Genomic DNA, 16,039 nt, shown 5'->3' with positions numbered 1-16,039 from the left:
GTGCTGCTGTTTGATATTCCTAAAGTCAATATTTCTTATCCTTATTGGTTATTTCACTCTTTCAGAAGATAGTTGCTGACACTCAGTGCATTTTCATTAATGCAATCATGATATCCAGAAAACCATAATATTTGTTGCTATGATTTTATCACACAAATTTAGTTTGGTATAGTTCAGAAGTAATTTTGAATAGAGAAATGTTATTGAATTTAAATTTCAAACTTTTAAACCTTTATCTTTGGCCACCACTATTCACCCATAGTTTAGGTACAAGAAACAAAAGTCACAAAGAAAGGTTAATGTTGAGGGTGTAAAGCAGATGTCAGTCTGCTCTTTCTATAATTCTGACAAGGCCATACTCACGCCTTTGGGATGAAAAGTTGAAGGTTTGCTTAGAAACCAGTGCAATCATCCTAAAACATGACAGTGAAGAAAATATGTATGTTGTCCTTACTATTGTAGTCAGCACATTCTGAACTAATTCAATGTGTTGAAGAGTTATATTGCTGGATTGTTGTTATTAAAGCTGTTTGCACACCCAAACCCAAAGATAAATAATTATATACCTGGAGGAGGTTGTGAAGCGCGCAATCTTTTCCTCTAATCATCAGTCTCCTACCTTTTGTTTTCAAATCTTCTTCAGCATTATGTACAGTTTTCTGACTTCATTTCCAGATCAACTGTATGTGTAAAATATACAATGTGCCTGATTCCAAACTCAGCAAAGCCTTTGGGATTCTTTTCCCAAAGTTTGGATTGAGCCCAAAAACAATGAATACTGAGTGATTCCACAGTGAAAAGGCCGTGTAAACCCAGGGCTCCTGGATTTCTGCCACCAGATAAAGCAGAACAATTGCAGCAGTAGGACTTTTTTATTACTGTCAATAAAGTTGCAGCCCGTGTCCTGTTCCTTTTCTGGGCTGTGTAGAACTGGAAGTAGAGTGGTACCAAGGGCATCATACTACCCCTGAAGAGTGCAGCAGAGTTCATGCAGCCTATAAATGCAGTGCTGCCTGTAGGATCTAAATTCTACTTTTACTTGGCAATTTTCCAGTGGTTTTTGTAGAACATGAGGACAGGGAGCAAAAAGAAGCACTCAGTAGAAGCAGCAAACTTTAGCTGTATGAATTATTCAACATGACCTCAAAGTACAGAAAGCTGACCATACACCGCCATGCTCAGATGACATGGATAGGATAGGATAGGATAGGATAGGATAGGATAGGATAGGATAGGATAGGATAGGATAGGATAGGATAGGATAGGATAGGATAGGATAGGATAGGATGGGATGGGATGGGATGGGATGGGATGGGATGGGATGGGATGGGATGGGATGGGATGGGATGGGATGGGATGGGATGGGATGGGATGGGATGGGATGGGATGGGATGGGATGGGATGGGATGGGATGGGATGTGTGATCTGGATTCGAAAAATAGTATTCAGAGACTCAAAAGAATATTGGAGCTGATCTCTGGAGGACCTATGGTCAAAACCACCTATTCAAAGCAGGGTAGTTTCAAACTCAATTCCTGGATACTGTATTCATAACAAATGTTGAAAAATATTGTGATAGTGTTGATCTGCACATGGTTGCAGGCAGAAAAAGAGGCATTCAAATCTCACAAAACTTCAGTGACAACGTGTTTATTCATGTGCTAACTAAATCCCTGTCACCTGAAGGCAGGCCCTGGCCTGGCCTTGTGAAATTCGGATTTTCATTCCCTTTCATTGAAGGGGAATATGCTGCTTCACACAGAGCCCTATACTGAAATGGATGGCATGGCTTGCCTACTAAACAAACGCACCATTTCAAGCTTCCAAGGAGATTCAGGAATACTTCTGAATCCAAAACAAGACTAAAGTGTCAAATGGGACCATTGGAATGAAGGAAATTACGAAAAAAAAAGTGTATCTTTTCACCTAAAACATTTATGTGGAGGAAGCACTTACATATTGTCCATCTTGAACTGTTCTCTAAGAGCATGTGATGCAATATTGGGAACATCTATTTAAACCAGAAAGTTAGCTATCTGAAACAAAAATGAAAGCCTAATTGTAACATCAGGACAAGAATCTGATGGGAAGCAGCCAACATGGATTTACTAATGGCAGTTTGTTCCTGATCAAAATCACTGCTTCTTGGTAGACAAGGGATGGGCACTGAATTTGTAGACCCTGACTTTAGCAAAGCTTCTGATGCAGTCTCCCATAGTCTTGCTATCATCAAACTGATGGCCTATGAAGTGGATAAGAGAATGATAAAATAGGTGTAAAATTAGCTATACTGATGGACTCAGGGAGTTGTGATTGGCATTCACAAGACCGCTTCTGGAATACTGTTTCCAGCTGTGAGATCCCCAGCACAAGAAAGCCATTGACATAATGAAGCAAGACCCATCCAGGGCTGCCAAGATGTTCAGGGGACCAGAGCACTGAGAGAACTGGGTCTGATCAGCCTGGCTAAAAACAGGCTAAGGAGAGACTTTGTTTCTGTCTACAACTACATAATCAGAGGATACAGAGAACATGGGAGCAGCATCTTCCTGCAGATGTATGAAAATATTACAAGATGCAACAGGCCCAAGTTAGAAAAAGGGAAATTCCAACCAAATATAAGTAAAACTTTTTTTACCCTGACGATAATCAAATATTCTAATTTCCAAAAATATTAGTGGCATCTCCATCCTTAGAGGTGTTCAAGAATTAACTGGACAAGTGCCTGAGTGACCTGATCCATTTAGGCCTGCACTGAGGAGTGTTGGACAACAGCTCCAAAGGTCCCTGTCCACCTTCATTATTATGATTCTGTAATTGAGTTATGCAGAAATGCCTGGGCTAATGGGGAGCTCACCAATTCCAGGATAGGAAGCAGGATAACAGGAGTGCAATTACACAGTGGCAAGCAGTGCCGTTCAGGCACCTTGAGACTCAGAGCTGGGTAGCAGAGGAGCTGCTCCACATCACAGTTTGGGGTTCCAAGCTGGTTTCAGACACAGTGGCATGATCAGAACTGACTTAGGGATCACAGCATGGCACTGCATGGTGTGATGCAGACATGGCCAGAATATAATTAAAACTTCAGCTCTGCAACAGAGGATGAATATGCTCAGACTGATTTACTATCTTAGAATGCCAGTGAAATACTGGAGCATAAAACCTCCATTTGATCTTTATCTTGCTGAGGAGAAATGGCTTCATGCTGCAAAATTTGGTGTCATAGCTTTCAAGTTAAAATCATGAGTCAGTTGATTAAATTTCTGAAAGCATTCTTTACTGAAGAAATGTAATAGAAATTCCAGGTTTTGTTATTCCAGATGTATAAAGAAAATTAGAAGTAGAGAGCCATTTCTGTGGCCTTATTTATGTTTGGTTTTTCATACTTATAAAGACATAATTTTACATTTCTAAAAATGTATGTGTGCCTCAGATAAGCAACTTGAAATAACCTGTTTCTTAACCCCTTTTTTAGTTACTTCTCAATGACACAAATGGAATGCTTAATTTTACTGAAATTAAAGGATTGCTTGGGCCTCCAGTGAGTATATGCTGCTTGATTAAATCTTCTGATTTGCTCTATCTTCATTGTCCCCTTTTGAGTATCAACTGGAGATGAGTTTCCTATGCTTCAGAATTGTGTTTCTGCTAACTTCAGCACCAAACTCTGCAGAAGTACTTTCCAGCAGAACTGAGTTCTATGTGAACAAAGTACTTATGCACATTTGTATGAAATAAAGAAATGGGTTTATCTCTTGGATAAGAATTGGATTATCAGAATTGGATTCTGAACTATATGCTCAGAATTAAAGAAATGTAGAACTGTTGCAAAAATAGAGACCAAGATTTACATTTCTTCACTTTTTTCCTTCTTGTTTTTCAAGTCACAAAGCATTGGGTTAAAAAGTATTTTGCTCAGTTCTGCTAGGGACTTCAACTAAAAATGCTAGGCTCCTGTGTATGAGTTTAGTCTCACACAAGTTATAGTTGTGAATGAAAAACTACGAATTTATGAGGGAACAACAGATGTGAAATTCAGGTTCTCTTCTAGCTGCAAAATAGTTCAGTAAAATACTGGAAATCCTGAATGTTTCTTGGTAATGATTTCAATTTCCTAGGACTAGATCCAAAGAGAAATCTACATTTTCCAATCTGTGGAGTCCATTCAAACTTGCCCAAAAGTGTACAACATATAGCAATTTGAAAAATCTTAACCACCACAAATTAAGCAACTTACTTTACGGCTAGTTTCATTTGTGAATGCTTGTTTGTGTATTTCATCTGTTCTCTTGCTGGTGAGCACAGTGATCTCCCCCACATTCAATCCCTGATGAAACAAGGAAAGTCAGAATGTTCATAGCCAATAGCAGAATTTCACTCTAAATAGCTTAAGTTTGCAAAAACTTTGTATCCTACTATTACAGCTGTCCCAAAACAAATATTTACTGAATCTGTCATTGACCTGGGAAGAAGGGCATTAGCTCCAGCAGCAGCTTGTAACCTTTTTCTGCTAGCCTAGCATGGCTTTTTCCCACTTGTTACACCATAGGACAACTTCATGCTATTGAGGCTGCATCCAGCCATGCTTATGGTAAGAGTTTTGATGTAAGAGTATTTCCATTTATTTCTCAAAGACCTGGTTCCCCTAATCCCTGGACGCAATAGGATGCCAGGATAGTATGAGCCAGTTGCTATAGGTAATTCAAACCTTTGTTTTGTGATAGAGTCACATTCCCACAAAAAAAAAAAAAAATAAGCAGGTCTTGTAGCTTGAAGAGCAGTTGCAGTGAGAAAGATTTGAACCTCAGTCTCAAAGCTCTAACCCTAGTGAGGAGAGAGATGCGGTCTCATAGTGGATGGGGAAATAGACATCCTGCTGATCTGAACCAGAATTGAAGTGTCTCTTTGCAGTTACCACAGCAGGGCAATCCTAAATGTGCCCAATACAAATCCCAATCTGTGGTTCTATTCACAGCCTACTACACACTCTGTTTTCTATTCAAAGACATCTAGGACCAAAATGGAAAGGTGGACGGCTACTGTGATCTCTGTGCCGGCATCTGGAAAAGATTCAGAGGAGGCTGAATAATGGTTGCATGCCTTTCATATGTAGAAAATGTCATCCCTTTTCATTCTTTTCTGGATCTCTGTCTCGCTAGTTTTTGAAAGTAAATGCTAAATTAGAAGCATAGGTCGTTGTAGAGGTTCACACCTTTACCATCAACTGAATGAAGTTCTTAATTCAGTAGCAGATGAGTTGATGTAAACAAATCACACAATACATGAAAAATTCATACTTTTTGGGGGGAGTCTGTAATATGTGTTTATAAAGATGTGAGTTTTTTAATTTTGCAGGGGCCAGATGGCAAGCCAGGTCTACCAGGATTTCCTGTAAGTATTAATTGCCTAGGATTTAGAAGTATTTCTTAGGATTTTTAAGTATTTTTCAATCTAGTTTAATATTTATTAAAACGTATATTGTACACAATTTGCATGAACTCTAATAAATTTTCATATAGGGTGCTGCAGGTCTTAGGAAGTTACCAACCAAGTTAGAAATTTTTTCTGTCGGAAACAAAGTATGCTCATATGCTTATCTCGTTGTCAGTTCTGTGGTTTAAATAGGGGCGTAGTTCATGGAAAACTACTACCTAAGGAAAAACCTATGCCCTATGGGAGAAACAAATGGAACAAATTGACTTCTAAAAGTTATCTGCAGATGCATATGTAACAGTGTTATTCCTCAGGCTTTTTTGTCACCACTACAGAATACAGAAAAGCCCTATAAGATGTACCCTTTTTATTTTATCCTTTAGGAAATATTTATGATTTTTATAATAACATTCCAGGGCTACCATGCAAGAATTTCACAACCAGAGTATCAAAAGGTGTTTTTTGCTATGCTGCCTACCTATTGCACTCAGACTGCCATATAAACATATATAAAAATCTTCATTAACAACTTAGACACAGGACTTTAAGGGATACCAAGTTTTCAGATGTAAAAAAAAAAAAAAATGGGAGGAGCTGTTAAGTCCCTCCAAGGCAAAAAGAGCCTGCACAGAGGCTGAAGGATCACCAGCTGTATGATGTTCAACAAGGGAAAGTGCCAGATTCTGCACCTGGGGTGGAGTCACCTGTCTACCCTGGCTGTGCATGTAGATCAGGGAATGAGACACTGGAGAGCAGTGCCAGGGAAAGAGACCTTGGGGTCCTGGTTGGTGGCAAGCTGAATCTGAGTCAGCAGTGCCCTGGCAGCCAGGAGGGCCAACCCTGCCCTGGGGTGCATCAGGCACAGCATCACCAGTCAGGCAAGGAAGAAGATTGTCTCTGCTCTGTAATGGGGCAGCCCCAACTCAAGTCCTGGGGGCAGTTTTGGGTGCCACAATATAAGAAAGATATTAAACTGCTAGAAAGTGTCCAAAGGAGGGCTGAGAAGATGATGAAGGGCCTTGAAGGGAAGCAGTGTGAGGAGCAGCTGAGGTCACTCAGTCTGTTCAGCCGGGAGAAGAAGAGACTGAGGGAAGACCCCATCAGAGTCTACAACTTCCCTGTGAGGGTAAGAGGAGGGGCAGGCACTTATCTCTCTTCTCTGATGACCAGTGACAGGATCTGAGGGAATGGCCTGAAGCTGTGTCAGGGGAGGTTTAGGCTGGAGGATATTAGGAAAAGGTTCTTCACCCACAGGTTTATTGGGCACTGGCACAGGCAACCCAGGGAAACAGTCACAGCAACAAAACTGACAGAGTTCAAGGAGTGTTTAGACAATACTCTCAGGCACATGGTGTGGCTCTTGGGGTGTCCTGGGCAGAGCCAAGAGTTGGACTTTGATGATCCTTGCAGGTCTTTTCCAACTCAGAATATTCTGTGATTCTGTGACTATTTAGCTTATGACTTCAGATAGTATTGTTCTAATTATTGTATTCATATTCTGTGTAATGTGATGGAATTAGTTTTCCTCATTATGATTGTTCTACAGTTCAGAGCATGCATATGGTCTCAGGATCCTTTGTCTATTGCCTGAGTACAATTAAGGAGAAAATTGGGAAAGATGACAAAAGATATTAACAAAATGCTGGCAAATTGCCCAAAATTCTAGAGAAAGTTGCTTGCTAAGTTCTGGGTATTATGGGCTGCATAGAAAACCAAAAAAAGGGGGGTAAAACCTCCTTAAAAATGCATTCAATTTGAAAAAGAGCTGATAACATTTAGAAAGTGATAGAATGAATTCTTGGTGTCTGTCCTGTAGAATTTCTACAGACATGAAAACACCATACTTGTTCTTACCTCATGTCTTTTATTTATCTCTTGACTAATGCAGAAATTATGTAGCCCTGAGTTTAGATCTTGGTGTGTCAAAAAAATGCTTCTGAATGCTCTTGGAAGATAGTAAAGTACAATTTGATGTGAGGGGAATGCTTTCCCCATAAAACAGATAAAGAAATCATCTTGTTTTCAAATAGATAAATTCTATTTCATATACTCTATTTTTTTTCTGTTTTACATACTGTTAAAAATATACCTACAGAAATTCTGTTGAAAATCAGTCTGGGTGAATGATCATGGAGAGAGAGAGCATCAGCTACAGAAGAAATAGAGGATTTTAGGTTGAATTTCCACTCTTATTGTTTGCATGTTTCTCTTTGTGAATGTCTGTATCATCTACACTCTGATAAACATCAGGGATTTTTCATTTTGGTCTTTCTAAAAGATTTTCCTTACGTGATACCTGACTAGGGAATAACTTGATTCAGAGAGCAATTTAGTCTTGTAAGAATTCTTAGATTGCAACCAGAGTGATTTAATTTGAAGTTTGCCACTAATTGAAATTTACATTTAGTAAAATGGCCTAGCTTCATATTCTTCACAAATATCACTATGGATATGTACCTCTTTTTGCCTAGGGCCCTCGGGGTCCAAAGGGTGACACAGGTTTGCCTGGATCACAAGGACCTAAAGGACAACAGGTATGAAAAAATGCATAGGGGAAAGTATATGCTGAGAAATGTGTTATATGACAAGTACTTAGCGACATTAAAAATTTAATGATTCTAATTTTGATAGGAATTGTAATTTTAGCAAGTTCATGTGAAAAATGTACTGGGTGGAATGTGAAAATGCTAAATGACATCCCCTGATATAATCCCACCAAGAACTAATCTTCCTGTCCCAGTGTTCAGTGTTGAAATTTATCAGTGCAGTATCCACTTATCAGATTAAGTCTCTTTAAACATTAAACATGAAGTGACCTCTTCTTGCTGGCTGATTGCTGTGCTGACACCCTGGGATCCTATCCAAAAGCAAAAAAAAAATTTTAAAAAAAAAAAAATCCATCTTTTCCTCCTGCTATGCCAGAGAGGGCTTTGCCTGCAGAATGAAGACTGCAATTTTCAATTCCTAAAGAAAGTATAAGATTTGAGGAGCTCTTTTCTCAGGATTCTTTTTCTTGTTTCTTCATAAAAAGTGTGTATTTTATAGCACTGCTGAGAGGTTACTAAAGACTGACCCTGCTCTTTTGTAAATACTGCAGCTGTTTCAGTTTTGCCCTCTTCTTATCAACCTTCAGGAAGCAGGGGAGAGGAACATCTAGTATCTTGGGGATACCAAACACAAAAAACAGAAACATTTTTTGCTTATTCTTTCTAAATAGCTGAGCTCACTTTCTCACAAGTAAATAGAAGACTTGGAAATGTTTAATTATGGTTTAAATGGGGTAGCAGATGAACAGCATTATCATTGCTCAGAGGGAAACTTCTCAGGCCACAAATACCAGTCCCCGTTTATCATGTTTCCTGCTCTTTTACAGAGTGCATTAAATGATCAAGCTCAACCTTAAAACCAGCTGGGTGATTTTTGTTTAGGTTGTGAAGGTTTTTACTTTTGGGTTTTTTTGGTTGGTGCTTTTTTTTTGCTTCTGGTGTGCACACTGGCAAGAGCTCAAAGCTTGGAAAGCATTTAATTTTGGACCCACCAAAAACATAGTGATGTATCTGATGGTGTTTCTGAGCTGTGAACAGCGGGTTATGCTCAAGAGCGACGAAGTTTGGGAACCACAGTGAAGCTGTACAGACACCTAGGAGCATTTTACTTGAAGGATCATTAAATTCAACCTCAGGTCCATAAACTCTCACAGAAGATAAAGTCAGTGAAGCCAATCAAGCCTTAGGGAGACTGCAAAGTATCCAAAGTATCTTCAGGTACACTTCAAAGACTTACAATGTTTTAAGAATCTGTGAGAAGAACTGAGTTACAGCACTTAGAGCTCAATGAAAGGTCTATAACCTGGACTGTCATTTTAATCAGCAACACAATTGCTAGCTTCAAGCCAGATTTCTTCCATGAGATCTTGAGAAAGGTGTTGTAGCAAGCGGCCTGAAGTAGGAAGTGGAAAGTTACAGCTGAAAGATCCAGAGTGGGAACCATGCACTTAGCACCGAGAAGTGATAATTCATTGTGGTGGAATAGGAACACTGAGGGTCACAGTTTGGATGCTGAGACTTGGCCTTCATTAAAGTTAATGAGGTTGAATCATGCCAGGCACATAGAGAGAATGACTCATGCTTTCCTGATAGTAAAATCTGAACATTTAGTGCTCTATCAAGATAGTGCATTTCCAGCAGGATTTGCTGACCATCAAGCTGATGGTACACAAGAAGAAACCAATAACCTGTCTGCCTTTGGCAGAGACCTTTTGTGAACACAGCATGTTTCACATAATTACTGTATGGAGAGCAATTTAAGTATTTTTAAGAAAAATAAGAGCTTATTCATCTCAGGGAGATAACTTTAGTGTACTTTATTATGTTTTAAGAAAGATCATCTCTTTTCTTCCCCAGAATCAAGATTCACCCTACTCATACTGATACCACTTTTTGTTTGATATCACAGCATGACTAATCTTTCATACTTCAAAGAAAAGTAATGCTGCTTTGACTTCTTCTGATTCACTGGGAACTGCCTTATAAACAGTAACTACTCTGATAATTGCAGGGTGAAAAGGGAGAACCAGGAGCTATCATTTCTGCTGATGGATCTTTAACTGAATTATTAGGCAGAAAAGGAGAGAAGGTGAGCTAATACTGTGTTGTGATCCTCCAGAATTATTTGGTGGCCATGCTACGTTCCACCTCTGCTAGACATTACAGGAATTCTCCTTGTCATTGTTCTCTCTGTGTTGGTCCTCAACAGGGTGAAGCTGGAGTGGTGGGACCAGTGGGACCAATGGTAAGATGATTCAAAAGATGGATTTTTTTTTTTACTTTTTAACTTTGCTTTGGCCTTACAGATGTTAGTAAATGTAAAGGTAAATTGGTTTAGCTTTTCATTCCTTCTGAGTAGGGATGATAAGGAGTATTCATGCTTCAGGGTGAACAGTGTCCTTCAGAAAAGAATGTGTTTGTTACGTATGTGGTGCTGTGAACTGCTGACTTGATGCAGTTTAAATTCTGATAGAACAAATGTATCTGTTACTATCTAAACTGACAGTGAAATATCGTCAGAGCTAGGAAACTTACATGACTTATCATGTAAGTTCACTCTGAGTGAACTGGGTTTGTTTAGCCCTGAAGATAAAAGAGTGAGAGGAGCTTTAATTGCTCCCTGCTGTAGCCTGAAAGGGAATCATAAAACAAGTCAGGTCTTTCTCAGAGATGCACAGGGTAAAAAAAAGATCACAAGTTCCAGCAGGGGAAATTTCACTTAGATATAAAGACAAAAACTCATGTTAAAAGTGATTAAACACAGAAATAGGTGCCCAGAGAGATGATGGATTCTGGAACAAGGTGTAGAGTGGCATGACCTAACCTACAAGCCTAATTTACAAGTTTGTCTTGTAAGCAAGAGGTTGTACAAGAGGATCTCTCTCTTTCCACCTAAATTATTCTCTGTTTATATGATTTACATTAAAACAACAAATTGCATCAGCTCAATTTCTGTCAATGCCAAAAAACTGCAACTGTGTTGGATTCTGAGAAAGCTGCACACCAGTCAGTAAAGTAAGATCACGTACCAAAATCAGGATTTAGAGGCCTTCTTTCAAGTATTTGGTCTAATACTTTTGACTGGACACAGAAGGATGTAAGAAAGCACAAGAAATTAGTTATAAAATAAGAACAGTTGCCCAGACTCAACAGCATTAGGGTGCCAACTTTTTCTAGTCTAGTATTCCAAAATCAAGGATGTCAAAGATGTTTCTTTGTTTCTGCTTTTGAGGTAGCCTGGTCACTGCTGTGCCTTAGTGAATGTTAGTAGGTGCTGACACTTCTTGCACACCAAGGTGCATAGGAGATTTTTACATCCGTTTCTGTAGTCTTCAAAAGGGGCTAACTGGGTGGGCTGAGTTACTGCTTTCTTAATAACTGTGTATCAAAATACCCTGAGGAGGCTATCCTAACTTACCAGAAAGGATGTTCCTCTCCTCCTCGTTTAACTGCAAGGTGATCTACCCTTTCAAATTGACGCAGAATAACTTTGAATGAAAGTAAACTTCTGAGAGGAGCTCATGCACATCACTGCCTGGAGCAGGTCTCTTTAACTCAGGGACTTGTCAAGTGAAGTTTTCAACAACTCTTAGGATAGAAATTCTACATTATGTCTGGGCAGCACATTCCAGATATTTGACAAACTTTGGAGTAAAAAAAATTTTCCTTATATTTATTTGAAATTTCTCATGTTCTGGCTTGTGCTCACTACTACTTGCTGTGCATCCTGCAAACATGTCCTTTTCCTCTCAGCTCCAAACTCTTTGTACTGCCACAAGATGCTTCATACAGTTCATCATGCAGACAAGGAAGTTCTTGCCAGCACTGGTGGGAATGCTTACACTTCAGGAAAGTGGAGCACTATCTCAAAGGAAACTGTCTCAAGGCTTTGCTCAGCCAGTTCTCTTCTTAGCACAGAACTCTTGTTTGATCATCACTGCTAAAGGGGGTGATACAATTTGATGTTGTCCCATGGGAAAAAATCCCTTTGTAGTGAGTGTGAGTCCTGTGCAGCAAAAATATACAGACTTCAAGTGCCGGGCCAGAGACTCTGACACATAACTTATCAAAGGTTTTAGTGCAATGGTTCTGTTCAACTTTGCTCCAAGTGAGTCTCTGGTCCAAGAACAACTTTGAGGTAGCAAGGGACTCTGTTCCTCTCTGCTCTTAGACTCACACACAAATTTCCAGAATTTAAAATCAAATCCATAGTCATTTTGAGACTTCAGCTGGGCAGAAGATAGGATCACAGGAGTTAGGAGCACAAGGAGCTACAGAGAAGTAGCAGTTTGGCAGATGAGAACTAGGGATAGTCAGGAGCTCAGTACAATTGTTAGTAAAGGCAGAAGAGGCAGACTGGATCCAAGCACCTGCCACAGGAGAAATGAGAACGTTTTTCATGTTGAATCATGCTGTTCCCTGTCAGTGAAGCAAATGGCTGCATATCACTGAAGGAGAGCACTTAGTAAGAAGCTCAGTGTCAGTCTGCCCAAATCTACTGTGCTGTTGTAAATGAAATTTCCTTTTGTAGGAAGCAGCCTCCTGCGCCTTCCACGTTTCCTTCTTTCACTTCTAGCTGTGACTGCTGGCTTCTCTCTCAGGGTGTTGCAAACACCTGGCAGACTGGGCTGGCACTTAAAGAAAATAGTAAAGGTGGCCCCAGCTTAGTCAACACTCGCACTGTTAATGTTTATTTGAAATCCCAGTTAAAGCATTGATCTTTATTTAAACTAAAAAAGAAGTCTGTTTCTAATTATCCTCACTGCTGAATAAAGTTCAGATTTACATAATATTTAAAGGCTCAGGTACCAAAGAGTGAAATAGGAAAAAGCTTCTTAGCATTTTTGATTTTTTTTTCCAAACCTCATTACTGAATGTGGTATCATGGAAAGATGGGTTGAATTCTGAAATCTTGGGGCACAATATTGAAATTCACAACTGCCAGTTTGCCAGCAATCTCTTGCCTGATTGAGACGCAGGCATTAACTTTGATCACATGGGCCAAAATTACCTTCAAACAGGAAATAAAATAGAAGATTAATAAAAGTCTTACCACCTTCAAGCAGTTTCAGTTGACATTAGTGAGCATTAAACTCTGATTACAGTGGTGACAAATGAATATGTTCATACGGTCACTGCTTATGAATTTCAGGTCTTCAGTTTCAGTACGATAAAATTTACAACAATTAATTCATGAATTTAAGCTAGAGAAATTATCTTCTTCATCAGATAAATTTTTCATGATTGTACATATCACTTTTCACTGAAAAGGTATCATGTTAAGGGTTAAACACACCCACTGTCACACATAAGTGGTATCCATGTGAGATCTACAGACAGATATCTACAGATTACCTAACAAGTAATGCAAGAAGGGGAATCTCAGCATTTCAGCAGACTGAAAAAAGGAAATGAAACCAGAAAGGCTGACACATATGTAGAAAGGTTGTCTAGACACTTGTGGTTTTTGTGAGTTTCAGGAAGCTGACAGCAGTTGAAAGTTTGTAGATCTTCAGGTTTGCTGCTTTTTGTTGATCACATGCAGGCTGCCTAGAAGCTGCATGCTTGCAAGTGCCCCATCATAGGTCATCCATAGTCCTGGACCACCTTGCCCAAGCAGTCTGCTCGTCCTCTCTTTTTGCAGTGGCTTGCATTACTTTGTGGAGCCTGGTGAGTCAGTCAAACTTGTGTACAGGAGGAAAAATTCTGCTTCAACTATCAGCCCCATGAATCCACAAACCCAGGCTGGTGAGAGGCAAGTAGAAGCCTGGCACTGCATGAATTCTTAGGCCAATCCACAGAGGTTTCCTCACACAGTCTGATTCAAAAATAATTAGAAAAAAAAGGGGAAAAAATGAACAAAGCATACATCTCTAACTTCCTTTTCCTAACTGATGCATTTAATTTTTCTTCAATAGATGGTGAGTCAGTTTTGAATTGCACACCCTACAAGGGACTGGGAATTCAGACTTCATTTCAGATAGGTGGTCTTTTCCAAACCAGAGCTGACTGTTACATGCAGTCCTCAGCTTCTGAGATCACTCAGTAGAGCAAGCAGAGAGAATGTTCTGTGCAGTCTCTACAGGCAATCACAGACCGATTTTTTAAAATACAGATAGATATAAATATAGGTAGATATAAATATAGGTAGATACAAAACTATGTCTCTTATTCTAAATAATAAAATATAGATCAGCAAAATGGCTCATAATCACATTTTATTTTTTGTTCAGGGACCAATAGGACCTACTGGACCCAAAGGAGAACTTGGTTTCCCAGGACGCCCAGTATGTATTGTGCTCTCAAGTGGGATAAAGATAGAAAAGCTTGCTTCTGACACATACTAAATTATTGCTACTTATTTCAGGGCCGTCCAGGACTGAATGGACTGAGAGGTGAGAAAGGTGATCAAGGTGAAGCATTCAATGTAAGTTTTTTGTTTTTCAATTAGTTGAAAATTAAATCTGATTTATATTGATTCCTTTCAAATGATGATGGGACTAAAATCCTGAAATGTTCTAGAAATAATTGTGTTTCTGCTACTTTTCCTATCAAGCAACAGTCATTGAAAAGTTAACTTCTGGGTCCTTCTGGGCAATTCTTGCAGATACACATAGTTGTGTCATCTCCCAGGTGTAACAGTTATGCGTATCATTCGCTGCTACCATAGCAGCTTCAAATAGCAAAGGATTTGGAATTTCAGTTCTGTTATATATATCAAGGACTTCCTGAACCAGGCCACCAGTGTGACCTCTCATGATATGAAGACACTCCCACAGGCTCTGAGCTTTCTAGCCCAGGTACAAAGAGCACTTGAGCATATCACAGGGAAGTGGTATCTACTTTATTAACTAGGAGATACTCACTAATACCTGCTACCTCCTACAGTCACACATATCCAAAATAATGACCTCCGCACAGATGACAGCATATCCATGCTCCTCTACAATCTGTAATTGTGGAATGACAAGTGAAGAACCAAGCTCCTGTTGCTACAAGTCTGTTATCATGAAAAGATTTCTGACAGGTTGTCTCATGACAAACATTGAGACTGGACCACACAACATCTAGCTCTGCTGAGCATAAACAATAAGCTTCACAATAGCAGAGTAATTTGTGTCATTGTTCTGATGTCATGGGACAGTCTGTGCTAGGAAAATTGGTACCCATGCCACAACAGCAGCTAATGCTATTTCATCTGCATCACAGATAATGCTGAAAAAAAATACAAGGGTTTGTTACTGTTTTAGCATAAAGCCAGTATCACTGTATTTCAGTAGAGCAACTTCTGTAAATGGATTCTGTTGTAGGAAACCTCTGGTTATACTTTGTTCAAAAGCAAAAATATGGCACACAAACTGCAAGGCACAAATGTCTTGTCTACCTAGACAATAAATATAAGTGGGATGATACTACTTTATTTGAGTAGCAGGGAGACTGAGAACTGCTAAGTATTTTCTCAGAATTGGTAAGTATTTAAGTATGTCCACAGCAAAAAAGACCAATTGAATGTGGCTTACACCTCTAGAAGAAGGTATAAATAGAAATATAGTTCCTGGAAAGTGAAAACAGACAAATTAGACAAATTCTAATTGGAAGAAAATGACAGAAAAATTACTACCCACTAACAGAAAATATGAGAGTAGATTTTCCTTTCCTCCATATCTTCAAACAATATTAAAGTTCATTTTCTAGATTGTCTGCCTTAACCACACAAAAGCTATTGTAGCAAGTATATCTAGATTAAGTACATCAGGCTGACAAGTTAAAGCAAACAAGCAAACAAAAGAGGCTACATGTTCTAGTAGTCCTTCCTGGAATGCTCAGGGAAGATAAAATCTAATGAATCTCTAATTATTGATGAGATGACATACGTCACCATACAGAAAGTTGCATTGATGTGGACTGAAAGGTGAACACAGCCTTGTGCCAAGTTTTCAGATTACACAGTAAAGAGCTGACACACATTTTTTGTAAAAGGCAGTCATCCCTCCAATCTAGCAGGGGTCCTCAGGGTTGTTAATTAGTATGTACGTATCTGATTGGCACTTGAAAATTTA

At 39.2% G+C, this 16,039-nt stretch overlaps 1 protein-coding gene across 5 annotated transcripts in view; it reads left to right on the top strand.

Moving 5' to 3' along the window:
- COL15A1 (collagen type XV alpha 1 chain) overlaps positions 1-16,039 on the top strand; it is a 122,087-nt gene that overhangs the window by 82,515 nt on the left and 23,533 nt on the right. For all 5 annotated transcript variants that reach the window (XM_066189928.1, XM_066189954.1, XM_066189945.1 and 2 more), the window contains 7 exons: positions 3,476-3,541; positions 5,356-5,391; positions 7,905-7,967; positions 9,991-10,068; positions 10,189-10,224; positions 14,213-14,266; positions 14,347-14,406. In XM_066189928.1, the coding sequence (XP_066046025.1) occupies positions 3,476-3,541; positions 5,356-5,391; positions 7,905-7,967; positions 9,991-10,068; positions 10,189-10,224; positions 14,213-14,266; positions 14,347-14,406 (393 nt within the window). The remainder of the gene's footprint in view (positions 1-3,475; positions 3,542-5,355; positions 5,392-7,904; positions 7,968-9,990; positions 10,069-10,188; positions 10,225-14,212; positions 14,267-14,346; positions 14,407-16,039) is intronic.

Source organism: Chamaea fasciata, unplaced genomic scaffold, assembly GCF_029207755.1.
Source record: "Chamaea fasciata isolate MVZ Bird 193981 ecotype frontalis unplaced genomic scaffold, bChaFas1.0.hap1 SCAF_1, whole genome shotgun sequence".
NCBI classification, from domain to species: Eukaryota; Metazoa; Chordata; class Aves; order Passeriformes; family Sylviidae; genus Chamaea; species Chamaea fasciata.
The sequence above is the reverse complement of the archived record's forward strand: the minus strand, read 5'-3'. Positions and strand labels throughout refer to the sequence as shown.